The following is a 23181-nucleotide window of genomic DNA, read 5'->3' on the forward strand; positions in this document are numbered from 1 at the left end:
GGTTTCAACTTAGGCGCGAGTCTTTCCACGCAGTGTGCAGAAGGCATTGTAGTAGTTATTCACATTGACCTCCTGATCAAGACGTCTGAGTTATCCTGCCACAACTGGGACCGATTCCTATCGCAAGTTTTCATCATTGACGATATCCATCCGAAGGTTTTCGATACACGCTTGTGCCTTTACGCGTTCGCCCAGCTTCCCAAGCGCATATTTCATTATGACAAACAAGCGTAAGAAGACTGGGTGTCTGGGTTGCAGAAGTAGGAAAAAGAAGTGCGATGAAAACCGTCCCGACTGTTACTTCTGTGTTGCGAAACAAATTGAATGTGTCTGGCCCGACATTTGGCAAGAAGTCAAGACGGCGCATACACACAATGGTGTGTGCAGCTACCAATCTTATAGCAGAATAGTGTTCAAGATTTGAAGAAGCTGACTCTGAGTAGTGGTGGTCTCAAGTATCTCGAGGAGACGGCAACATAGGATTCAACACAGGGATTTTTCGACAGCCGATTTAGGTATTGTCTGTGAGCGCGTTTCCCATGTTCCCACAGGGATGGTAGATGAGATTGTGCCGGAGTCTGTCACTCAGCATATCTCGTCAGTAACGGCAGCCGATGATCATTCTAGTCTCGATGACCTGTTGTTGAGCGAACCGTTATCGTTGGAGAGGAGATTGCATCCCACTACCTCTGTGGTTGCCTCTGAGTCCACCTCTGATGGCGCAACCCTCGCCTACACTATCAACGTATCGCCAACGATGCTGCATATCCCAATAATTCTGGATTCGACCCTGAGATCAGATACCGACGATTTTCAGCTACTGTTTCAGCACTTCGTCTTGCAGTCGATGCCATCTATGGCACCTGATGACATTGACTTGGACCTCTTCCTCAAGTACACGATGCCTTTGGTCCTCGGCGACGATCTGGTCATGCGCGCAGCCCTCGCGCTTAGCAGCGCAAAGTATATGATGCGAGATCCAACGAGTAAAGCGCTACATCTGTCTAGGCTATGCCATTCCCAGGTTATGGACGCTATCAGAATACGGATCATTACTTGCAAAGCTGGGCTGGACGAGCGACCTGTGTTCCTATGTGCAGCTGCTATACTTATGGCTGTGCTAGAGTTAACGCTTGGCAGCACACAAAGTCACCATATAGACTTTGCCACCCATCTTATACTCAACATCCTTCCCTCGTCCGTTCGACAGATTGATCGAACTCTGCATAGATTCCTGCTTAGGGCGTGCATCTACATACGAGCTGAGACATGGGGGTGCGAGGGTCCCACAGGTTTGCCCTCGGACGTAGAGAAGCAGGTTGCGAATATGTTCCAACTCGCGGCCAAGCTTGAGGATCTGGACAACGAGGGAGGAATAAGAAGTCAGATCGGCTTGCTTCAAACAGCCTTCGTCACAGGCCTGTTAGTTGTGCCGAAGCTCGCACGCCTTTCAGCATCAAGGGGGTGCATTGAAGACGACGTTGAACGCGCTATACAATTGGCAGCACTCGAGTCGCAGATCATGTCGTGGCAACCTCCTCCTGGTTCTGAAGCAAGTGATAACGTCCGGAGAGTCTGGGGTCTATGGCGGACAGGTCTTCTGGTACATCTTTACACATCACCGGTGGCACAAGAAGTTTGCCAGACGTGGTGGAGAGAGAAGAGCAACGCGTGCATGAGCGAATTCATTCGGAGACTCAAAGATACATCTCAGAATCCTAGAGGTCTCTCAGTGCTCTCATGGCCGCTGGTAATGGCAGGGTCATTTTCTCAGATCGCTTCGCATCAACGGTTGATTCGAGACACGTTATCATCTATCTCTGAGCGAACTGTTTCGAGGCTACCAGTAAAATTAGCGGAACGACTCGGAACAGGGCAGCCAAATTTTCGAAATAGCTTAGTGGTATCATCGTAGAGATTATGGCTTTTCCTAAGACGATGCTATGGAGGCCAGTCTGACTTTCGGTCAGACAATGCAAAGATGGCACTGGAATCTGTCGCACAATCTGGGTATCAAAATGAGTAGTAGTTTTCCTTCATCTAGGCGTCACGGTACCCGTCCACCGCGCGAGTCTTCACATCAACCTTGATAACATCACTGAAATTTTTAACAATTCGAGCGTTCAGACAACGAATGGCACCATCAAAGAGTTTGCAGATGACCTTGATAGAACCAAATTGATTTTCTACAAAAGGCCGAACACCCATCCTCCCACTTCTTCTTCATCCATCATTCCTTGATCCCTTCCCTCTTCGAAGCCTGGTGGGGTTAGAGAAAGAGCCGCCATGTCCGGTATGCCCACGCTTTCTTGAACAACATGCGGCACACGACGCGTGCCCGTCGAAGAGTTCCGACAGGAGATGCGCAATAAGATGAAGGTAAGAAAAGAAATGCAGCATGTTAGAGGAATTGGAAGACATTTGTAGTCTTCTAGGGCGGGAGGCGGGGGACAACTGCCGGTCAGTACGAAAAGCAAAAAGCTGGAGCATCCTTCCGCGATAAGGTATTGAGGCGACATTGACCTAACCTTAGGTATCCCAAGATGAAATACCTACTTATTAGTCTCAGCAATGTTCAGAACAAGACACGATACCATGGCGAAACTCATCGGCGGAAACAGCGAGCAGATACGGAGCAAGATCGCAGCTACAATCGTAGAAACACGCGACGGTTCTTCAGGTGCAAGCCTCCGTTCGCGCATTTCTCGCATACGGAATGAATACCTCAGGGACCTAAGATTGACCGGTCGAAAAAATGTGAAATACGACCTCAGAAGAAGCATGCTACGTCACCGCCGCAGCTCGTCCAGGCGAGAGAAGGACAATACGACCAGACTAGATCTGATTGGAAAACCCCCCAGAACACATGCAGAGAGTATTCCGACCACGTGTGGGGTCTGTCTGTCAGAGAGCCAGCCCAAAAGAATCTTCCTCTAGTGTTCTTATCAACTTCCCAGATACTCCGGAGTTGCCCTCTAAGTTGCCCTCTAAGCATTCCCAGAACAGCCTCACAGTCCGTCTTCCGCTACCTGAACCCGAGTGTCTCCTTCTCTCGTTATCATCGCCCGTACACATCTAAGACAAACACTCGGATCTACACCTTCGATTCCATAGAAACGACAAGCCACAATAAGAACGCTCATGGAAGGAATGCCTACTGCCGGCATCAATTCCAAGGAGCAACAGGCCTCAGCCACACAACCTTACGCTTCGGCCCTCACGCACCTGCCCAAGGTAGAATGGGCAATTTAATGTAAGAGAAGCTTTCAAACTTTAGGGTTGAGAAGCTCATTGACGTGTCTACTTTGCCGGTTGGCATCCCGAAGATTGGGACACCTTGCTCTCGAAACGAAGTGAGGAAGGTCGTTAGAATCCGTATGGTATCTGGTCCACGGCCTTATTGGTGCTGGTACCTTTGGCAGCAAGCACGGCGCACGACAAATACTGTTGCGTTTTCTTGCACACGGATATCAACGGTTCTGCACATCGCCCGAGGGCTTTCACTCAATAACTATAACAAAACATTTACTGAGACTCCAGCATCTTTTCCTCTGCTCATGACTGGAAGATGAGATTGTGATGCTTGTTAATGAGATACCGCTTCCGTGGAGCCCAGTTTTATTTCACTTGGTCTTCAGCATGCCAGAATGATGTGTGGCTAAGCCCCGCCTCCACTGCGGCTGGAGAAAAGAGGGATGTTGACTAAGCCCATTAACTCATGCGTTGAAGGTGGGGTTCAGACCAATAATCCTCTCACTTGAAGCCGTGATTTCACTGTCATTTGATCAACTAAGTAGAATTGAACCCACCGCAACAATCATACTACTTTGTAGACCTGCCTCCATTGAGTCTCTCCAATGATGAGTTCCCAAGGCCAAGAACCTCGTAGCACTCAAAGCTATTTGCCTCTGATCAATAGAGTCGACAAGTTGAGTAGCTCAATCACCAAAATCTCCCTCTTGAAACGATTGGATTTCTAACTGCCTTCCAGTGTCCCGCTGAGCTTTGACTTCAATACTCTCTACAGACTCTTTCTACCTAATGATTCTAGGCCACATGGCTTCATGGTTCAAAGCACGGTAGAGCGTCTTCCGTGGACCCTAGATTTCCGTATCGACCACGCTGAGCGTGTGGTGCAGTTGCTCAACTCCACGGTCAAAGATGACGAGGACACTGGCATGGCATGCACAGCTGCCTTCCAGCGCGTCGTCGACGCCGCAATCGCGTCTGATTCATTCCCCTCACTGAACAAACTCCACAGCGAGCATTTCAAGATTATCGGCGCGAACCACTTTGTCTCGATTGAGCGATTTCCAGCACCTCTGTTCGGCATCTCGTCGCGCGGGGCACACATGACGGCCTATGTCAAAACAAGCGAAGGGATGAAGATCTGGGTACCGAGGCGGAGCGCACACCTCTTCACCTTCCCGAACCTACTTGATACCACTGTCGCGGGCGGCGTCAAGGCCGAGGACTCGCCCTTTGACTGCATCATCGCCGAGGCGACGGAGGAGGCGTCGCTGCCTGCTGACTTTGTTAAGGAGAATGCTCGAGCTGTCGGAGCTGTGACGTACTGCAGCTTGAACAAGCAAAGGGGAAAATTTTTCCCGACTGTTCTCTACGTCTACGATCTTGAGCTGCCTGAGTCGATCGAGCCTCAGCCAGGGGATGATGAGGTTTCCGGTTTCAAGCTGATGTCGATTGACCAGGTCAAGGATGCCATGCTGGGTGAGCAATTCAAGCCCAACTGCGTTCTGGTCATGCTCGACTTCTTCATCCGCCATAACATCATCACCTCTGAAAATAATGATGAGTATCTGGAAATTGTCACTAGGATGCGGCGGCATCTTCCGGTACCAACCAGTCCGGAACGAAGGTGATAGATCGTGAGTTGGCCAAACCTTGATTGCGTATGCTCGGGGAAAACATCTGGTTCACATGGATGCCAGAATAGATTCACTGTAGACGAGCCGTCAGAATAGAAATCAAAGACTCTGCCACCCTGGGATACTTATGATGCTGATAGCCTGGAAAGTGGCAACACCTCATACCTTGGATTCATTCATTGCGGACGAGCATCATTTGAGCCTTCCTTCAACGTATTTAGTTCTTGGTGTTATGACTCGACTGGGCACAAGTGTTTGTGACTTAGACGAAGAAGTGGGATGATTGCCTGCCTGCTATAGAAATCTCTCGGAGGGGATTACCAAACTCATGAGGCGTACGCTGTTGTTTCCTGTGCGGCGTCTTACTTGTAATCGCCTAAGACGTAACTCTGTCGACACTTACTGTCTAATTACTGAAATCAGTCTGTTTATCTCTTCTACAATGACTGCTTTCGTGCTTAAGCATTATCGATACACGTGTGTCAAGGTTCAACCAATTAAAAAGATAACGAAGACTATAAGTGAGCTCGTTGAACAGCGCCAAATAATTTCACATCGTGTCAGGTTGTCTTTGGTATACGTTTGATACAGTAACCTGAGATTTTGCTGACGGCAAAAACTCATATCCTGAGTTTCACTTCGTAGTCATTTGCTCAGATAATGAAACAATTCATATATGATGGTTCGTGTATGTTGTGCCTAAGGGGAGACTAGAGGTAGGAACCAAATCTCACAATTGTTCTATTCTACAGCTTCTTGCAGAGTCTCGTGTTGTACTCAATCTCTTCCCAGTCTTCTGTACCAGGAGTCGCAACGGCGTAAAAGATGCCGTTGGGGTCCCACTTCTTACGCAATTCAAGCAGCGTAGGGTAGACCGGGCCCCAGAAAGCGTCTTGCCAATTAGGTTGGAAGGGATCAGCCTGATAACATGGTCAGTCAATCTTCCTCCTACTATGACCAGATTCAGCAGAACTCACCTCGTTGACGTAGGTACATCCATCAGGACCAGCCTGTCTCAAGGCCTCATCCTGAATGTTGGTCAAAACGTCTTGCAGGTCAGCCTTCTGTTCAAGACTGGCGCCAATGGGTACCGGCATGACACTGATGATGAAGTTGGTCGCGTTTCTGAAGGCTGGATGTGTCGCACTGTTTGCCACCGGCCATGCATGGCCAGCATTCCAACTGTCTAAAGTTAGACTTACTTCAGGGGCGAAAGTCAAGGCAAGGTACTCACAAATGTCCCACCATGAAACCAGATAGGCCTTCTCGGGGAGTGGCAACAGTCCTGAAAGCATCAACGATCTGGTCGTTCCGCTTCTCAACATCAGTGTGGCTGAACATCCAACCGCCAGTCAAGGCGTTGGTGCCAGCTTGTTCGTCGTGGAAAAGATCCGTGTAAAGGGCAAAGAATGAGCCGAAGCCTTTGGTGGAAGACTCAAAGGGAACGTTGCTGGCCTTGAGCTCGTCAAGCATAGGCTTGATGATTGCATCGAGTTCCCCTTGCGTCTTCCCAAACGCCACAAACGGTTGCACATTGAGCATCATCGGACCGAGCTCCCAGTAAACGTACAAACCACTGTCGACGAAATGGTTAGACCATTTGTGGAACACGCGAATTCCCTCCCAGAAAGTTGTCTCGTTGACTCCGCTGGTTCCATTGATATACAAAACCCCTCCGGCTGCCTTTTCCTCGGGGTACGTCCGGAACGTCACTGATGTCACGACGGCGTACGAAGAAGGCCCGCCGCCCTTCAGGCCGTAGAAGAGATCCGGATTCTCGTCAGCGTTGGCGGTGACGTACTCGCCTTCGGCGGTGATGGCCTCGAACTCGAGTGCGTTGTCGGCAGTCATGCCGTGCAGTGTCGTTAGAGGGCCGTGGCCTCCTCCGGCAACGAGACCTCCGGCGACGCCTACGGTAGGGCACTCACCGGTGACGACGACGACGGGAGGATCTTGGGCGTTGGCTGCCCTCAGCAGGGCGCGGCCTTGGACTCCGGCGCCGAGCGTGACAGCGCTGCCGGAGTAGTCACCGGGACCGGTCCATTGCCCGGTAAAAGTGATGTCCTGGAAACTATGAGTGTTGATGATGAGGGCGCCCCAACCGGTACTACGTCCGATGAAATCGTGGCCCGTGTTGCGGATGATTAGGCGGAGGTTGTTGTCCCTCGCAAAGTCGATACCGGCTTTGATGTGTTCCTTCTTGGTCGCCCCAATAACATAGACACCATAGTTGCCCAGCGTACAAGGCTCTTCGGGGTTTTCGGTAGGCTGACATGTTGCGTTGGTGAAGTACTTCCACAGGTTAAGACCCAGTTGATCTGTTCTTGAACGAGAATCAGCTCTTTAGTTCTCTGCTTTCAATGTGACAGCTAACACGATAAACGGAGTTGACCTACGACCATTGCTCATCCGAGTAGATAGCAGTAAGCTCAGCACACTTTGCCGCATCGTATGTTTGGATTGTGCCGAGGGTGCCGTTGAAGGTGTTGTGGCAGACAGCTTCGGGAGGGATGTGAGCATGCAAGTTTCCTTCGACCGTCGCATTGAGCTGATTCCAGTCATTAGACTTGGGCCAACATGTATCGCCAAAGTAGCATTTGCAGCCATACTGCTTCCCTTGCCACCTACGGGGCACCAGCTCGGCGGCGAAGACGCCTTGGGTGACTGCCGCCAGGCTGAGCAAGATTGTTGAAAATTGAACCATGGCAACAACTAGTCCTTGAAGAGTCCGGATGACCTTGAGTAACGCCTCATTCACCAGACGCCAACGGTCAGAAGACCTCATTTATAATCATCAGAACTGACCGGGGTCTAGCTTCTATACACAGCGTGATGTCTTGGAGCCCCGACTTTCCCCTCCTCCCAATGCTCATCTTTCGGCTCCATCTCTTGCCTCCCTTTGGCCCAGGCTCAAGTCCTAGTGCTGCCAAGGTGCAGGCTGCTTTCGAGAATGCGACTCAATCTATTAACCCAGTTTAGGTTGCAATGCTCAGCTCGCCCCCGCTAGCAACCAAACGAGACTTACGCCGCTCGGGCTATACCTTCCTGCTAAAGTCTTGCCCGGTTCGTCTGATGCTCAAGAGTGATATGCATGCACGTCGGGCCAAGTTTCGTGATACATCATTTCAAGTAGACTTGCGTGCATCAAATATCCATGCTTGGTAATGATTAGATGTGCTATCACGCACAGAACAGAGGTGGTGCTGCCGGAAACAATCACCAGAGCATTTCCGCATGGAAGGGCATGTGCAATTACATGTAGCCAAGGAAGCGGACCAAGCATCTCAAGTTTCTTGAGCGATATGTCCCACATTATCAATATACGCTAGACAACGAGGAATCGTAGGAATTGGACGATGCAAAAGGCAAACAAGGCTGTCTTCACCCACCCAGCCAACAGCGGGTAAGGAGCGGTTCCCGAGGGCGGCGTTGGACGGCCCCAAGACCTGACAGGTTCATATTAAAGATTGCCCTCGATTTGACGAATAAAAGAGAGAATCTTTATTAGCGCTGACAGCTAAACCTGCACAACAAGGCGGGGGGTTTTGCCGGTAGATGCAACCGAGTGGGATCCCCGACGGCTGATGGAGCTATCCCCGAATGGACTTCAGGCCCGATGCAGCAAGTGACTCCAAAATTCCAGGGTGTGCTGTAATTTTGAATGAGCTTTCTTTGCGGACATAAGGAATTGAGTTGGAACTTGAGTGGACATAGTTTAATTCGAGGCTTATATCGTGAAGTCTCCCTCCGGCTTGGTCTGTGGTTGTATTAAAGCTGGGGCAGAGTTCTGTCAGCCATCTCTTGTCTGTAGGCTTAGCTATGAGACCTTTTTGGATCAAGCTGTCGAGGTCGCATTGACCCGTCGTAACTCAAAAAAGCCAAGACCTTGGGAGCAGGGTTTCGGAGCCGACAACGATCTTTCACCGAGAAAGAGGACTCTCGCGATATTTTAGGGACCCACGCAAAGCTGTGATAAGCAAAGGCACTGTGCCGACTTGGCACAGCGTGCCGCATCCGCAAGCCGCATGTGCACATTGGGGCAGCGAAGGCTTTTCGCTTGTAGCTTTGGAGTAAATGAAAGGCTAATGGTTTGACGCAAAGCGCGTCGTCTTCTCTCTTCACCATCGGTAATGGATGAGTGAGAAGAAATCAGGGTGTCCGCGAACAGCAACACACGGCTCAAGAAACGGTCTGCCCAATGGGTTGATCTTTCGCTCGGATACGACAAGGAATGACAAAGGCCACTTATGTTTGTCAACTTGTGTTTGTCAACTTGTGTTGTCAACTCAATTTTTCCGGCTTTAGAAGTAAGATACAGTCTGATTCGCTGTTGATCCAAAATGCGACGATTTTGTCGGATTGGAAGTCCAAATCGACCTCGACGTAAGCGTGCCCGCGCAGGGGCCAATTACGGCCCCTACTTACGATTACCGCGGCCTGCCCAACCTACGGTTGGAACTTCCTTTTTACACCTACGCAGAAGATCATATAGTTAAATTGACCTCTTCGTCAACCCACGGTTCGAACCAATCATCCTGTGATACGGATACCAACAGATTTCCCGTCTATTCAGCACAGCTGTCTGAGCAAAGACATGGGTGCCGAGCGTCAGCACTAGCGATGTCTCTTCCCGAAATGGAATCTCTCATAGAATGTCTTTACCACCAAAGCTTATTCTCACGTCTTGAGTGTTACAAAGCGGGGGCGTCCAGGGCGTTTAGTTATTTCTTGAACTGGTTGTGAGTGTCACACGTAAGGTGCTAACTGCCACCCTTTCCTGCAGATAAAGACAAGCTCGTGGAAGTACGAACTGATTGGACACGTTCATCGATTCCCTCGAAAAAGGATTTGAAACAAACCCAAGAACCTGTTACCTCCTAACGATCTTAGCTGGCATCCCTTCCTTAGGATGAGCGGTGATCTGTGTTCCTGTCATCCACTGGAAACCTTTCTCCCCAAAAACCTCTGGCGCGTCCTCGGGAAATTGCGGCACAACTTCAAGCTCTCTCACAGTCAACGCCAAGATGAGTCGCATCTCAACGAAAGCCAGCTCCTGGCCAATACAATTTCTAGGACCCAGCTCAAAGGGTCGGAATGCACTCTTCACTGGGTGAAGAGGATCGCCCTCCTTGACTAGCCATCTCTCAGGAATGACTGTGTCAGGTTCTGGCCAAAGCGTGTCCCATCTGTGCATCGCTTGCGATGCCACGAACATCATGAACCCGTCGGTGGGGAATCGCTCGCCTGTTTCCGGGTCGGTGATAAACACATCGGGAGCTCCCTGTCGTACCGTCCCGACTGGTGGGTAGAGGCGGAGCGTTTCTTTCAGCACGGCGTTGGTATAGGGAAGATGGTTCAGCAACGCGGGGTTCTCGACAATCCGAGATGCTGCGGCGCTTGCATCGCTCCCAAGGACTTCATCATGTTCGGACCGCACCTTCTCGAGAATAGCGGGATACTTGCTCATAAGATACCAGGCAAAGCAGAGAGCGCTAGCCGTGGTATCATGACCTGCAAGTAGAAATATCTTGAGCTGAGAAACGGCAATGTCGATGAATTGAGAGTCGAGCTTCGCTTCGGCTTTGGAGCCAGCTGCGGACACCTCTTTGATGTAGGAAGTTATTGCTAGACTGTTGACGGTTTTGGGACCATTACTATTGCTTCTTTCTGATATGTTTTCTTTGAGCTGTCGCTCGATATGCGGAACGATCTCGCGCTTCATGACGTAGTTGTAGTAAAGCATCTGAAACGGCCGCAAGGGATTGATAGACTTTAGGAGATTAGGCGGGCTATTGTCTGGGATCAGCAAGCCAATCTGCTTCTGCAGAGCTCTGAAAACGGGAGAGTTTGTTGTTTGTGCATTGAGGCGAGTCCCCCTAGGACAGAGCAGTCAGCTGAAGCAAATTTCCGAGAAAGCTCTCGAATCGAAACCCCTCATGGGGGCGAGTGGAGGGACTCACAGAACCGCTCTGCCGATGACGTCTACAGTGGCCTTCATAACACCGTCCTCCAGAGCAACAGTTGCTCCCGAGTCAGCAAGAGCCTCGAAAGACTTTTTGAGAACTAATGCTTCTTCAACCATTGCAGGGACTAATGAGAGGATGTTCCGAGCTGAGAACCCTGGGTTAAACACGGCCCGCCATGTCTTCCACGTCTGGCCCTCCATGTTGACAAGATCATCGCAGCCCGTCAGTGGGTGAAACTCCTCTTTCATCATGGAATGTTTTGGTAGCGAACGCTCCTGTGTGAATTGATCTGCAATCTTTGGGTGAAAGACGGCAATCATGGGCGGGCCGATGGGCCAGGTGTCTACGTAGACTAGCCCTTTCTTGCAGAGGTCCGGGTATTCTCTCAACAGTAAAAGCGGGAGCACTTGGCCATTGAGTCCCGGAGGTTGCTTTGCCATCAATTTGCCAACAAGCAATAGGTGGCCAAAGATGAACGAGTGCGGAAGAACATCCTGTAGCGCATCATCAGTCAGTTGGGTTGATCCACATCAAGACAAGTACTCGGCGCATATGAGCTTTCCAGATTGACTACATACCACTGCATGATCTTTGGAGACGGCCCGCACTCTCGACCTGACCTGGATCAGCCGGATAAGAAATTTTGCAACGTAGAACGCTGCGAGCGCGCCTAGTGCCTGGGCCAACAACACCACGTTCAACCCCATCCTCGATGATGCAAGCTTTCGCTCAGGCAGTGATCGTGAAGAAGGACAGCACCTGGGGCCCAAAGTTGGCAAACGGACAATTTACGCAGGAGGAGCGAAGCCGATTGCTAATGACGGGGTTCCTACTCGTGGACGCGGGGTTGTTTGTTGGACAGGTTGGATGGATGACATAATGAAGGGGTCACAAAGAATAAGGAGGACCGGCTCTCATGACCCAACCCATTTTGAGGTTAACTCGAATTTGTGGAGATTAGTTGCTACGGCGGCGGCGGCGGGGAGAGACTTCGGCTCGAGTCAGGCATCATACCAACTCAATTCTGCTTGGGTAAGGCAGGCCGGGTAACAAGAAGAAAGGGTAACAACAAGAAAGATGATAACATTGCATTACTAAGGTACATGTGGCCATTGAGATGATAGATGCCATGTCATCAGTCTCACCTTGTCTAAGTAGGTATTCGAACGGACATGGAGATGAATTGGGCGTCGGCTTCGACTGCTGCTATTAAGTTTCCAGAGGTTTAGAATAGGAATACGACTAAGGGATCCCGCATAGTCCAGCTTTACTATCACCAAGAGCCATCCAGTTCATCCCAAACAACGAAAGGCAGTCCACAGTACGCATTTCCTTGTACCAACTTCTCGGTGCAACCCGCAACCTCAGTTCCAAGAGAAGGGTTGACCTCCAAGAAAAGAGTAATCGTCGTGCCACTGCTGAAGGCTATGGTGCTGCAGGTATCGTTGACGGCCGCGACATGCCATGACCCACAATACACAGTCGTACCATCCGCGACCGTTGCTCCCGCAGGCGGATCGATGATCTCTTCACTGTAACCCGGCGCGTTGGTAGGCGTGGTAGTGTCTCCATTGACGGTGTCATTGCCAGCGTAGGCGCCGTCCGGCGGTGACATGCAAAGAACGTGGCCAAAGGTGGCAGCGCTGGCAATGTGTAAATTTTCGCAGTTCTTGTCCACCCACCGATTGTACTTCTGGGTGTTGCCGAGTACCGGCGTAACGGCTGTCATGGTCAGGTTGTACTCGATTGAGGCGCAGGTATCGTCGGGCTGGATGACCCATGTGAGAGTGCAGGGCGGCGGGATGCACAGCTTGGAGCCGGCCTCGATATTGAAGCAATCGAAGATCGTGTCTGGGTTCTCGAAGTAAAGTGTTGCTGAAGAAACGCTGTTCGACTGGGCTATTGTGTCGCATGTGTCCCCTTCAGCCGTAGTGTACCATTTGTCAGTCTGACAGTAAGTTGCCGGATCTTCGATGATGAGTGGTGTCTCGGGTATAGTCGTGTTGACACCGGCTGTACCGCACTCGGTGACCGTATACTCATATTGAGACTGGATAAAGGAGTCGTACTTGGAGTACCGTGAACGTTGAGGGATGGCATAGTGCTCCACCCAGCAGAATGAGCAAAGCTCGTTCTTGGGCATCTCTTCAATGGTAGAGACCGTGGTGAAGCCGTCTATGATCTCACCGCAATACTTGCCACTGTCGGTATCCTTCAAACAAGTCTGGTTCCACCCATCCCAAATGCGGCCTCCGAGAAGAGTTGGCAGCGCATCGTTGACTTCGTATCCCGCGCAAGCGATGGAAACACTGTCAAACCAAGTCTTCAGGCTCTTTCCGCAAGACTCAGCGCACACGCTGTCGGTATCGTTGACATTCCCAAGCCAGCTGCGAATACCAGGTCCTTGATAATCTTCAGTGCGATTATCACATGCAATGATCTCGGTCAAAGCACTGCTGCAGGTCTCTGGCAAGACGAGGCCGTAGAGCTGTTCCAGCATTCCGCTCGTCCATACACGATAACCTTCAAACTCGCGCTCGCCTGCTACGTCAGTGGAACCCTGAAGCCATGCTAAGACGGAGGCCAGGAATCCATTCACGTTGTCTTTGGCATATGTTGGAACACTACCCAAAGGCGACACCATCTCAACGATAGCTTTGGTGCAGAGGTTGTAGATCCAGATGTCCTTGCTTTGCTGCACTTCCATAGCGCGCTCCTGACAGTTCTCTGTGTCTAAACAGTCCTGACTATAATCGATGAACCAGCTGTAGAGTCCGGCACCGAGCATGTAGATGGAAGAAGAGTCGATGATTCGGACTGCCCAAGAGACGGCACATGTTGCGGAGGAGGAAGCCACACAGCCACTGAATGTCGGGTCGTTGGGAAACAGGCCAGTCGCGAACGGTGTGGGTGCTTTAGGAACGGGTTGAAAGTAAGGAGACTCCGTCTGGATCATTCCCATGATCACGTTCTTCGCGTTGGAGAACTGATACTGGTACAAGACATTATGCTCTACTGAGGTTCCCCAGAGCCAAGCCTTTGCGCTTTCGACGAGGAGACCACGGCCGGCATAAATGTCGATTTGATCGAGAGTGATCTTGTCAAGGTCATGATCTGCAGTCCAGAGCCAAACGTTCTCGAGATATGCAGTTGATTTGGGCTTCAAGTGCATCAGAAGAGAAGCAGCCTTGCACCTTGAGTTGACGATTCCAGAGTCTTTGGGGCAATTTGCGGTGGATAGATCACTCCCCGCTGCACCGCCAATACGAACGTGTGTATCTGTCAAGCAATGCTGTTAGACGCCTGCCAAGAATGATTTCGAACTGAACAGGAACTCTCACCCCACATGCCAGCAGATCCGGTGCTCGATTCAGCAACGTTCCATTCGATGGTAACGGCGCCTGCGGTGGGCCCCTTGACGGTAACCATCATACTTGTGATTTCTACAATTCCAACATCTCCAGCTTTACCAACCTCAACCACGGCTCTTGGCTGGGTCTCGTCGGAGAACTGTGGGTGAATAGAATGAATTAGCTTATCAGTACTTGGTGGACACACCAATTTTAGACGGTCTTTTACCAACCTTGTCTCCTGTGCCCATGATCTGGGGCCAAACCTGTCCGATGATACGGGAGCCGACGGGTACGCGAAGAGTGTCCGTCACAAGGTAAACACCGTAGGGGAAGAATACAACGGAAGAGGTATTCGCGGCACCCTGAAGGATTGAATTCAGCGCGCTCGTGTCGTCCGTCTTGCCATCGCCTTTGGCACCAAGTGTCTTGACGTTCATGACCTTGCTAGAAAGAACGTCTTGGTACTTGGGTCGTCTTCTCGTGAAAAGATTCGGTTTCAGGTTGTCATAGGCGTCACCCAACAAGCCCTCGTTTCGCTCCATGACAGCGATGTGTTCGCCATTGACAAAGGATGTTTGCCCAGCACCCGTGGTAGCGTTCGTAATACGACCGAAACCCCAGCTATCGACAACAACAGAATTACCGCCGTTCAGGAGGATGTTTCCAGTCTCGTTGTCAGTGATTGCCGTTATGGTGTTGAAGAACCCGACATTTTGCAGCAGAAATGAGGTAGAATTCTCGGCATAGAGCGTTGTGACGATGCCCTTAGGGGTGTTTGCGATGATGGAGTCCACCAATATGAGTGATCCCACTCCTTGTCCAGTCGACTTTGGACCTCCAGCCTAGGTTTTGTTCTGTCAAATTCCTTTCCAAAATCAAGTAGAAGTTAATGGCTGGCTTACACCGCCGACGACGAGAAGCGCGGTCCCGCAACTTTCAAAGATGAAGTCCTGCATAGTCCAGGCCCAGTCCCAGTGGACCTGGACACCAACAACGGAATTAACGAACACTAGGTGTGAAGTCGTGAACTGCTGGTTTCCGAAGTATGCTCTACCAAATGGTCAGTCTCTGCAGAGCATTCTTCCCAGAAGAATGGCGGGAAGCATACCCAAATGCACCTCCAACAAAGGTGAGATCAGCTAGGAAGCCACCCGATCCATTCTCCATGTAAACGCCCTGTAGGTCTATGTGAGATACGTGTTCTTGAGTAAAAGGGTGCTTGCATTTCAGAGATCAACTAACCTGTTGATTGTTGCCAGGAACATCCGACTCAAATTGCATGTAGAACTCGATGTTTTCCAGAGATGTTGCTTGTGCGACTTGCCAGTGGATCCCACACATGTAAGTCCATGAAGATGCGGGTCTGATGTCAATCTTGAAGTTCTTGATACTTCGAAGGAAATTTGCAGTATTCAGGTACCTGAGATAGAGGAAGTCAACAACAGACAAGACCGCCGGAACGTTAACGTTGCATATGCCACATCACAGAGATAGCATCCAGAGGGATTTCCACATACCATTCCTCGTCATCACTGATATAGACATCACTCTTGATGACACCTTGGCCCACGAAGCTTGACGCAGCCAACAGTGTTGGTACATCGAGAGGCTGAACATTGATGTCAGCAACTCACAAGCGTTGATCTCCAATGTTAACTCACATTGCCGAGGAATTCTGTGTTAAAGTATTGAACGATCGGACTGCTGACCAGATACGTCCCTGGCGGGAAGTAAACGACAGCAGGATAAATCGTGCTCGAGCCACAGTCAGGACCGCATCTAACGCCGTCGCTCACGGCTTTGTTGATAGCATCTGTATCATCTGTCACACCATCGCCTTTTGCGCCATAATCTTTCACGTTTCTCCAAACCTACGTAGAGTCAATGTTTTCAGTCTCTCCGATGATGATTTGGTTAAGAATTACACTCACTTTGTAACCGCTAGGAGCGAAGGGACTGGTTCCGGATGAGCCCATGCTGACCATCCACCACTCCTCGGCACGCTTGCTCAGTTTGTCATCTCCGTATACCGAAAGCCGCCCCTCGGGAGTTTTGAGCGACTCTGAAGTATTGGTGTCATTTGTCTTGTGTGCATACTTCTCTCTTATGGCTTTAGCCACCTCGCTGTGGTTTCCCTTAGGAACTTGAGGCGTAGACTCTGCCAGAGCTTTGGCGGCCTCGGCTAGCTCAGGAGAGATAGAGAAATTGGGAGCGGAGATCTCGGCACTGCTGTTGTTCTGGCTTTGACGTCTTCTCAACGTAGTATCATTGCTAATCACGGCAGGCGCATCCAAAGCCGGGGCAAGACTCGGTGTCTTGGAGCCAGAATGAAACTCATACTTGTTAAAGTGTGGATTCTCGACTCTGGCTTTGTTGAGAAGCTTAAGAGCAGCGAGTGCTTCCTCTACAATGTTCGCGGCACTGGAGTTCTTGTTGTCGGCGCGAGCATGCAGGTGAGCATGGTTGTGATGCGAGTGCTGATGACCCGAGACAGTTGTTGCAAGACATGCGAAAAGAGTGACTAAGAATATCAGGCTGCTCATCAGGACGTTGAGACGACCCATCGTGCTTGACTTTGCAGGTTTCGACGAACCTGGTGAAATTCAACGAGGCATGCGTGTGAGAAAGACAGAATGTCACAAACTCAAGGTGATTCCAGTTATCATCTATACCAAGCGCTGTTCAGCAAGACTCCATCCTGTCATGAGACCGATAATTGAATGTCTCATTTCCGGAGTCACCCGTCGTTGCATATGCACTTAGACCCTTACTTGACCAAAGTCCCAAACATAGTTGGTCTCCCCGCCATGACCCTTGGGCTGTGGAGTGGGAAGCAAGAAGAATAATAAGCTTACGTGCTTGGCGAGGAGCACGGGCAGGACAAGGGTGTTCGTTTTTGTGAGTTCATGATCGTTCTGGCCCTACGATAATGGCTTGCACTGGGGTATGCAGTTTGTTGGCTATGCTTAACAGTAAGCCCATACGTCCACTCTCCACACCTATCTCTAGTCCTAATAAGTTCATTCTTCCGATTGACCACATTCCTGTGTAAATGAAGAAGTTTAGAATACCATGATTTCCTGCAGGTCCTGATGGGCAATCAGCACTAATGCAAGGGCTTCCGGAGTCCTCTCCGATGGAAAATGGTGGGTCGTGGCAAATATGTCCTCGCAGCGGCCGCTAGGCAGCCATTTTGAGAGAGAAATATCTTATACGGAGTGCTGGATTCCGGAAAGAGGCGGAGACACACCGTCAAGGATACAATCCTCGACAGTCATCAGGCGACGAAATGCCAAATCGAACGCGCATGCATGGGTTGCATCGCACTTGACCCGGTCTGCCAGGTACAGCCGGCAATCTCTCCTCTTTGAGATCGGTCGGTCCGCTCCGGGATAGCCAAGCCGGCTCGCGAGGAAACAAGCTTATGTCTCGACTGAAGAAAGAATTCCTCTCACAAATCATCGACCTTGGCGAGTTGATGAGCATGGGGCATATCACGGTTGACGGATTGCCATCCTGGATAATGGGGCGCGCTATTCAGGGTCCTGAACCCTGATTTCTTCGGACTTTCACTTGCTCCCGTGATTGTTCGTACATTCTGACCAGTAATATACTTAATGAGCTGACCCTTCATTGCCGTTGGATCTCCTGTGATGCAAGTATCAAAGAGGATGGACACGCTTCGTTCAGGCAGCCGCATACGCAAGCAAGACTATAGACTTTCCTGGCTCGCCATGGGTACTGCTTGAAGGAAGCACCGCGTGATTGTGGACTATGCCTGATGCACCTCGTCTTCCAGTTTCGATCAAAGTCCGTCAGCCAATCTCCGAAGATTGAGTTTGAGTCACGCAACACCGCGAAAATGAGCAGAGGAAGCTATTCGCAGTGGCGAAAACGGCGATGTCGCCCGTTCCGAAGCACTCCCACTCTTCCGCGGGCCCCTGAAGACTGCATATGAAGTTATCGAGTCTATCTCGGAATATCAAGGGTATGACATCTGATGGACCAAGGGGCCGAGTATCGTATGGGTGTGGTGCCCTCGACCGCTGAAATATTACACTGGCCTACTTCCTGTTGAGAGTGTACTTCTTCGCTTTTGCGCTCTGTCTTTCCAAGTTCTATACTCAACTAATCAGGTCTCGACCGTCTCGATCGAGCAGGTTGGGCATGATGATGTCTTCGAGGAGTTTCTTCTCTCTAATTCTTCTAATCTTCCTTTCATGCCTGCTCGCAAGTACCAACGCTCAGGAGGGTACCGAGTGCAGCGCATCTCTACCATGCAAGGTCGGATGTTGCAGTAAATTCGGCTTCTGTGGTTTCGGAGCTGATTGTAAGCACAAACCCAACGTGTCTGCTTCTTCACCGGATTCCTGAGTACTGATACACAGCTCAGACTGTAGCAAATCCGTCTGCACTAACAACTGCGATCGCAAAGCAGAATGCGACCCTGGTGGCTTTGGCAAAGACTACGTCAACAAGACAGCATGTCCGCTGAACGTGAGTGTAGTCTTTTTGATACCAAACAGTTCTCCACTGACCACGTGCTTTATCAAAGGTTTGCTGCTCAAAACACGGTTTCTGCGGAACCACTGAAGAGTTCTGCGGTAACAAGAAGGTCAGCAGGCCTAGCTGTACCGTCGACAAGAGTAGCAAGTTCAAGCGTGTCGTGGGATACTATGAGACATGGTCTGCCTCGCGGTCTTGCAACCGCTTCTACCCAGAGCAAATTCCTCGTGGCGTTTATTCTCACATCAACATTGCCTTTGCCAGCATCAATCCCACGACTTTTGAGATTGTGCCTGCCAAGAAGGAAGACCTCGAGATGTACAAGCGAGTCTCTGCTCTCAAAGCCAAGGACCCCAATCTCAAAGTTCTGATTGCTGTTGGCGGCTGGACATTCAATGACCCAGGTCCAACTGCGACGACTTTCTCGGATATTGCGAGGTCTGCTAGTGCCCAGAAGAAGTTCTTCGATTCCACGATCAAGATGTTGGAAACCTATGACTTGGTAAGTAAAAACACTGTGCCAATATGGCGCATACAACAGAGCATTTCATTAACATCGATGCTACTTTGCAGGATGGCATTGATCTTGATTGGGAATATCCCGAGGCCGACGATCGAAGCGGACGACCTGAGGACTTTGCCAACTTTCCGAAATTCATGAAAAGTCTGAAAGCCGCTTTGAAGAAATACGAAGTTAGTATCACACTTCCGGCCTCTTATTGTGAGCTGACCTTGAGCCCTCTCCACTTTGCCAACGATGTCTAACCATCTTCCTCAGGGTATCTCCAGCATTTTGATCTCAAGGCTCTCTCCCCGCACGTGGACTTCTTCAACATGATGACCTATGACTTCCATGGTGTATGGGATAAGCCGAACGAGTTGTGAGTGTCTTCTCCAAAGGCGTCATTTGTCATCGGACTATGATTGCGCAGTACAATGGCTAATGTCGGCTGGAACAGTGTTGGACCATACTTGAACAGCCATACGAACCTGACTGAGATCAAGGGGGGTCTTGATCTCCTCTGGCGCAATGGTGTAGACAAGGACAAAGTCACGCTAGGCCTCGCCTTCTATGGACGCGGTTTCATCGCCAGCAGTTCTTCCTGCATGTCTCCCGGGTGTACATACGAGTCGGGAACGTACGCTCAAGCCTGCAGCGCCGAAGTTGGCGTCGCCCTAAACTCAGAGATTGACCAGCTCGTTTCTGAGCAGGGGGCCAAGGCAACACTGAACAAAGATGCTGCCGTTAAGATTGTCACCTGGGGCGGCAACAACTGGCTCACCTTCGACGATGAGGAGACTCTTCGTCTCAAAGCGGACTACGCTCGCAGTCTATGCCTCGGCGGTGTCATGGTTTGGGCCATCTCACACGACACCAGAGCAGGAAAATACTCGATGGCTCTGTCTCGCGTCGCTCCTAGACTATTCACTTCTGAGATGGCTACGGAAGAAGACGACGGTTATGTCACCGATGTTGAGGAGCACAAACAATGTCGATGGACCAATTGCGATGAAAATTGCCCTTCAGACTGGACTCGTATGATGCGAAGTGGCCCAGGTGCAGGGAAGAACGAGTACATGGTCAATGGAGCAGGCTGCGGTGGCCGTGGAGAGCAGTGAGTTGCTGAATTTGCATTAAAGCGTTCGGACTGACATTGCTTGATAGTAAGTTATGCTGTCCTCCCGGCAACAAGCCAACTTGCGGGTGGTATAAACACAACAATGGCGACTGCGATAGTAAGTATGCTACTTTCCCTGTTGACGGTTAAGTTATCTGACACTCGTCTCTTAGGTGGTAAATCCTGCCCCAGCGGCTATAAGGAAATCGGCAGCAACAACGAGTACTGCCACACCCAGGGTGGAGGCTTCTCGCCAATCAGGAGTTATCAAGCAGCTTGTTGCTCAGTGGAAACTGACAACATGAAGCTATATTCTCAATGTGACTGGAGTGCAAAGATTGCTTCGAGCACCTGGCCAAGTTGCGAAAAGGCTACCTGCGGTTCCGACGTCATCGCGTTCTCCGGTGACGGTAGTGGTGATGCAATGTGCTGGGGAGCCTGGTACAAGGGAGGTATGGAAGATTCAAAGAAGAACAAGTACTGCTGCGATCAACCTGAAGAAGACAAAAAGTGGAAGGACTGTGAATGGCAAGGCATGACAGATGTAAGTCACCCAGTCCGGCTTTGGAGGCCAAGCGTTGGGTGATGGTGTATCATTCTCCGAGTGACGGGACCTTTGACTAATCACACCGAGCTAATTATTGAAATAGTGGACAGATGAAGACACAGGCTTGAAGTTCTGCGACCCGTCATGCTCTGGTGGCCTTACCATGGTTGCCATGGAGCACACGGGATGCTCAGGCGGTGGTGCTAGGGCAAGGTGTTGTAAGCCTGGTTGGACGACCTCAACCACTCGGTATGAAAACAGCGAGGACGAATACTTTGAGAGTCACATCAAGTGTGAGTGATTTTGAAGCGACCAGGAAATTAGCTGCTAATCCACGTTGCTTTCCACCAGTGTTCATGTCGAATCCTGTCTGTTCAAGTAACATCTTTTTCGGAAACCCGCTCAAGGCTCGAGATGAGCGATCTGTCTCCTATTCGAATGGTCTGTTGAGCATATAAACCTGTCCACGTAGCGCGATGTATGTTACTAACACTACCTCTGCTCTCCAGGCACGCTTGTTAGCCGTCAGATTTGGGGTATTGGCGATATCCAGAGTTTCGCGACAGAGCAGTACATGGAGAAGATGGTTTCGGAGCTCTTCATGGGAACACCGCGAGAGTCGACAAAGAGCATCTGGAACAACACAATGCTCTCGTACTCTGAGTTCAATAGTCTGTCCTACGCCAATCTTCACGACTACCAGCAGGCTCAAGGGTACGACTACTATCTCCAATTGGGCACCCAATGGCCCCGATACGTCGTATGCAACTTAGGAAGCATCAATGCTGCCATCAAAGGAGGTGATGGTGATGGCGATGGTACCTGCACCATTACCTGTGCCTGCACTAGAGATGATTGCTGCGCTGAGGACGACGATACTTGCATCAACTGGAGCAAGGACGGCGAGACGACAGCTCTGCAGAAGAGAGGCGAAAAGAAGCCTTATCCTTGGATTGCTGTCGACCCTTTTACACGCGCCCAAGCGAGTTTGCCTTGGAACGCACCATCCGTATGTTGAAGTCCTGAGACCCATGATGTTTTTGGCCATACTAAAATTCGGAACAGTATCCCTCCCCTGGCGACTTGAACGTGAACACAGAGAGAACACATTTTGCCGATGCTTGGACATACGACCCAAATTGTGCCAACTTTGATCCAATCGTCATCGATCTCCTTCCCAATGGGCCCACGGGTCCGATGATCAAGGGATACGAGAGTAAGTTGTGTTTCTGTACATTTCGACTACACGAGCTGACTTCGGCCTCGCTTGCTTTGCAGACGATCACCCCTTTGAACGCAAGATGACATCCATTTGGGGAGATGATGCGCTTTTTGGGCGACTTGCTGCCGATGTCGGTGAATCTAGATATGCTGTACCTTTTGACTTCTTCACTGTGTCGCTACAGCAGACCAACGCGGCAGGTCAAACGATTCAGAACATGTTGATGAATACGCTGGGCAGTAAGACGAATCGCGGGGTGATGACCTTGATGATCAAAGACGCGAATTTGCTTAAGGAGAAGGTGAGACTGTTCACATATTCCCACGTTCTAGCCGGAATAACGACTGATGGTCGATTTATAGTTATGGACACTCAGAGACGACCTCGTTTCCCCCACGAAGATGGAGAATCTTGTGTATGGAAATTGCCCGAAAGACGCGCTGGACCAGATCAAAAAGGTAGGGTTTCCATCAAATCAATAAAGGTCATCTGCATGGACCGTGGGTACTAATGACCATGTTTGACGCAGGTCCTTTCCGTCTACCGATACCATTTGCGTCCAGGATTTCACGACAAGCTCAAAAAGGTCGTCAATGATTTCCGCGACCTGCTCCGGATTGCAGAGCAGCATTACGCGAGTACTCACGGCGGTGCCAGCCCGAACGCAGTAAACCATTTTGATGAATGGTTCAAAACTACACTTGAGAAGATGAAGGACGTCACTCAGGAAGTCGGCAACCAATGGCTCCCCGAGTTGGCTCGCAACCCTGCTGTTACTGGCAACGCTGTTGACAATTCCATACGCCAGAACTTGGTGAATGCCTTCAACAGCCTTCCAGATATTGATACCACGGGATTCTTTCCATGAACCTGCAGTAGAGTGGCTTGCATGCTCCAGAGCTGCTTTCATACACGACAAAAATTACTCTCGCATTCAATCTATCATCCAGGAGGAAAGGTGGCTCATATTCAGCGGAAACATACGCAGGACCGGGTTGTAACAACTTAAGAATATCTTCATTCGAATGATGTAAAAATGTATTTCCTATTCCCGTTGTAAAGCTTTAAAGGGCGCCTGGGCG

The 23181-nt window shown here is 50.3% G+C and overlaps 6 protein-coding genes across 6 annotated transcripts; 3 read left to right on the forward strand and 3 right to left on the reverse strand.

Annotated features, from left to right (window-relative positions):
• Positions 1 to 217: 217 nt before the first annotated feature.
• CABS01_11478 (uncharacterized protein) lies at positions 218 to 1915 on the forward strand (the record flags this gene model as incomplete). Its single annotated transcript, XM_060544833.1, has 2 exons — positions 218 to 377; positions 444 to 1915. 2 exons carry the CDS (start codon positions 218 to 220, stop codon positions 1913 to 1915), a joined length of 1632 nt encoding a protein of 543 aa, XP_060397655.1.
• A 2149-nt stretch (positions 1916 to 4064) lies between these two features.
• CABS01_11479 (NUDIX domain-containing protein) lies at positions 4065 to 4880 on the forward strand (the record flags this gene model as incomplete). The annotated part of the gene is made up of 1 exon (XM_060544834.1): positions 4065 to 4880. One exon carries the CDS (start codon positions 4065 to 4067, stop codon positions 4878 to 4880), a length of 816 nt encoding a protein of 271 aa, XP_060397656.1.
• A 752-nt stretch (positions 4881 to 5632) lies between these two features.
• Positions 5633 to 7590, reverse strand: CABS01_11480 (isoamyl alcohol oxidase; the record flags this gene model as incomplete). The annotated part of the gene is made up of 4 exons (XM_060544835.1): positions 5633 to 5806; positions 5864 to 6068; positions 6121 to 7209; positions 7283 to 7590. 4 exons carry the CDS (start codon positions 7588 to 7590, stop codon positions 5633 to 5635), a joined length of 1776 nt encoding a protein of 591 aa, XP_060397657.1.
• Positions 7591 to 9756: 2166 nt separating this feature from the next.
• Positions 9757 to 11559, reverse strand: CABS01_11481 (uncharacterized protein; the record flags this gene model as incomplete). The annotated part of the gene is made up of 3 exons (XM_060544836.1): positions 9757 to 10762; positions 10847 to 11346; positions 11431 to 11559. The coding sequence occupies 3 exons, from the start codon at positions 11557 to 11559 to the stop codon at positions 9757 to 9759; spliced, it is 1635 nt and encodes a 544-aa protein (XP_060397658.1).
• Positions 11560 to 12125: 566 nt separating this feature from the next.
• CABS01_11482 (uncharacterized protein) lies at positions 12126 to 16769 on the reverse strand (the record flags this gene model as incomplete). Its single annotated transcript, XM_060544837.1, has 9 exons — positions 12126 to 14131; positions 14194 to 14362; positions 14436 to 15047; positions 15108 to 15255; positions 15314 to 15381; positions 15448 to 15625; positions 15723 to 15814; positions 15867 to 16076; positions 16137 to 16769. The coding sequence occupies 9 exons, from the start codon at positions 16767 to 16769 to the stop codon at positions 12126 to 12128; spliced, it is 4116 nt and encodes a 1371-aa protein (XP_060397659.1).
• Positions 16770 to 18273: 1504 nt separating this feature from the next.
• On the forward strand, positions 18274 to 22967 carry CABS01_11483 (glycosyl hydrolase family 18; the record flags this gene model as incomplete). The annotated part of the gene is made up of 15 exons (XM_060544838.1): positions 18274 to 18535; positions 18599 to 18702; positions 18761 to 19213; positions 19285 to 19432; positions 19490 to 19592; positions 19671 to 20327; positions 20378 to 20448; positions 20504 to 20874; positions 20981 to 21170; positions 21229 to 21318; positions 21387 to 21886; positions 21943 to 22093; positions 22156 to 22400; positions 22462 to 22557; positions 22629 to 22967. Coding segments are annotated over 15 exons (3780 nt in total), but the record flags the coding sequence as incomplete, so codon positions are not given.
• Between the last annotated feature and the right edge of the window lie 214 nt (positions 22968 to 23181).

Source organism: Colletotrichum abscissum (genome assembly GCF_030869225.1).
Source record: "Colletotrichum abscissum strain IMI 504890 chromosome Unknown Scaffold_31.1, whole genome shotgun sequence".
NCBI classification, from domain to species: Eukaryota; Fungi; Ascomycota; class Sordariomycetes; order Glomerellales; family Glomerellaceae; genus Colletotrichum; species Colletotrichum abscissum.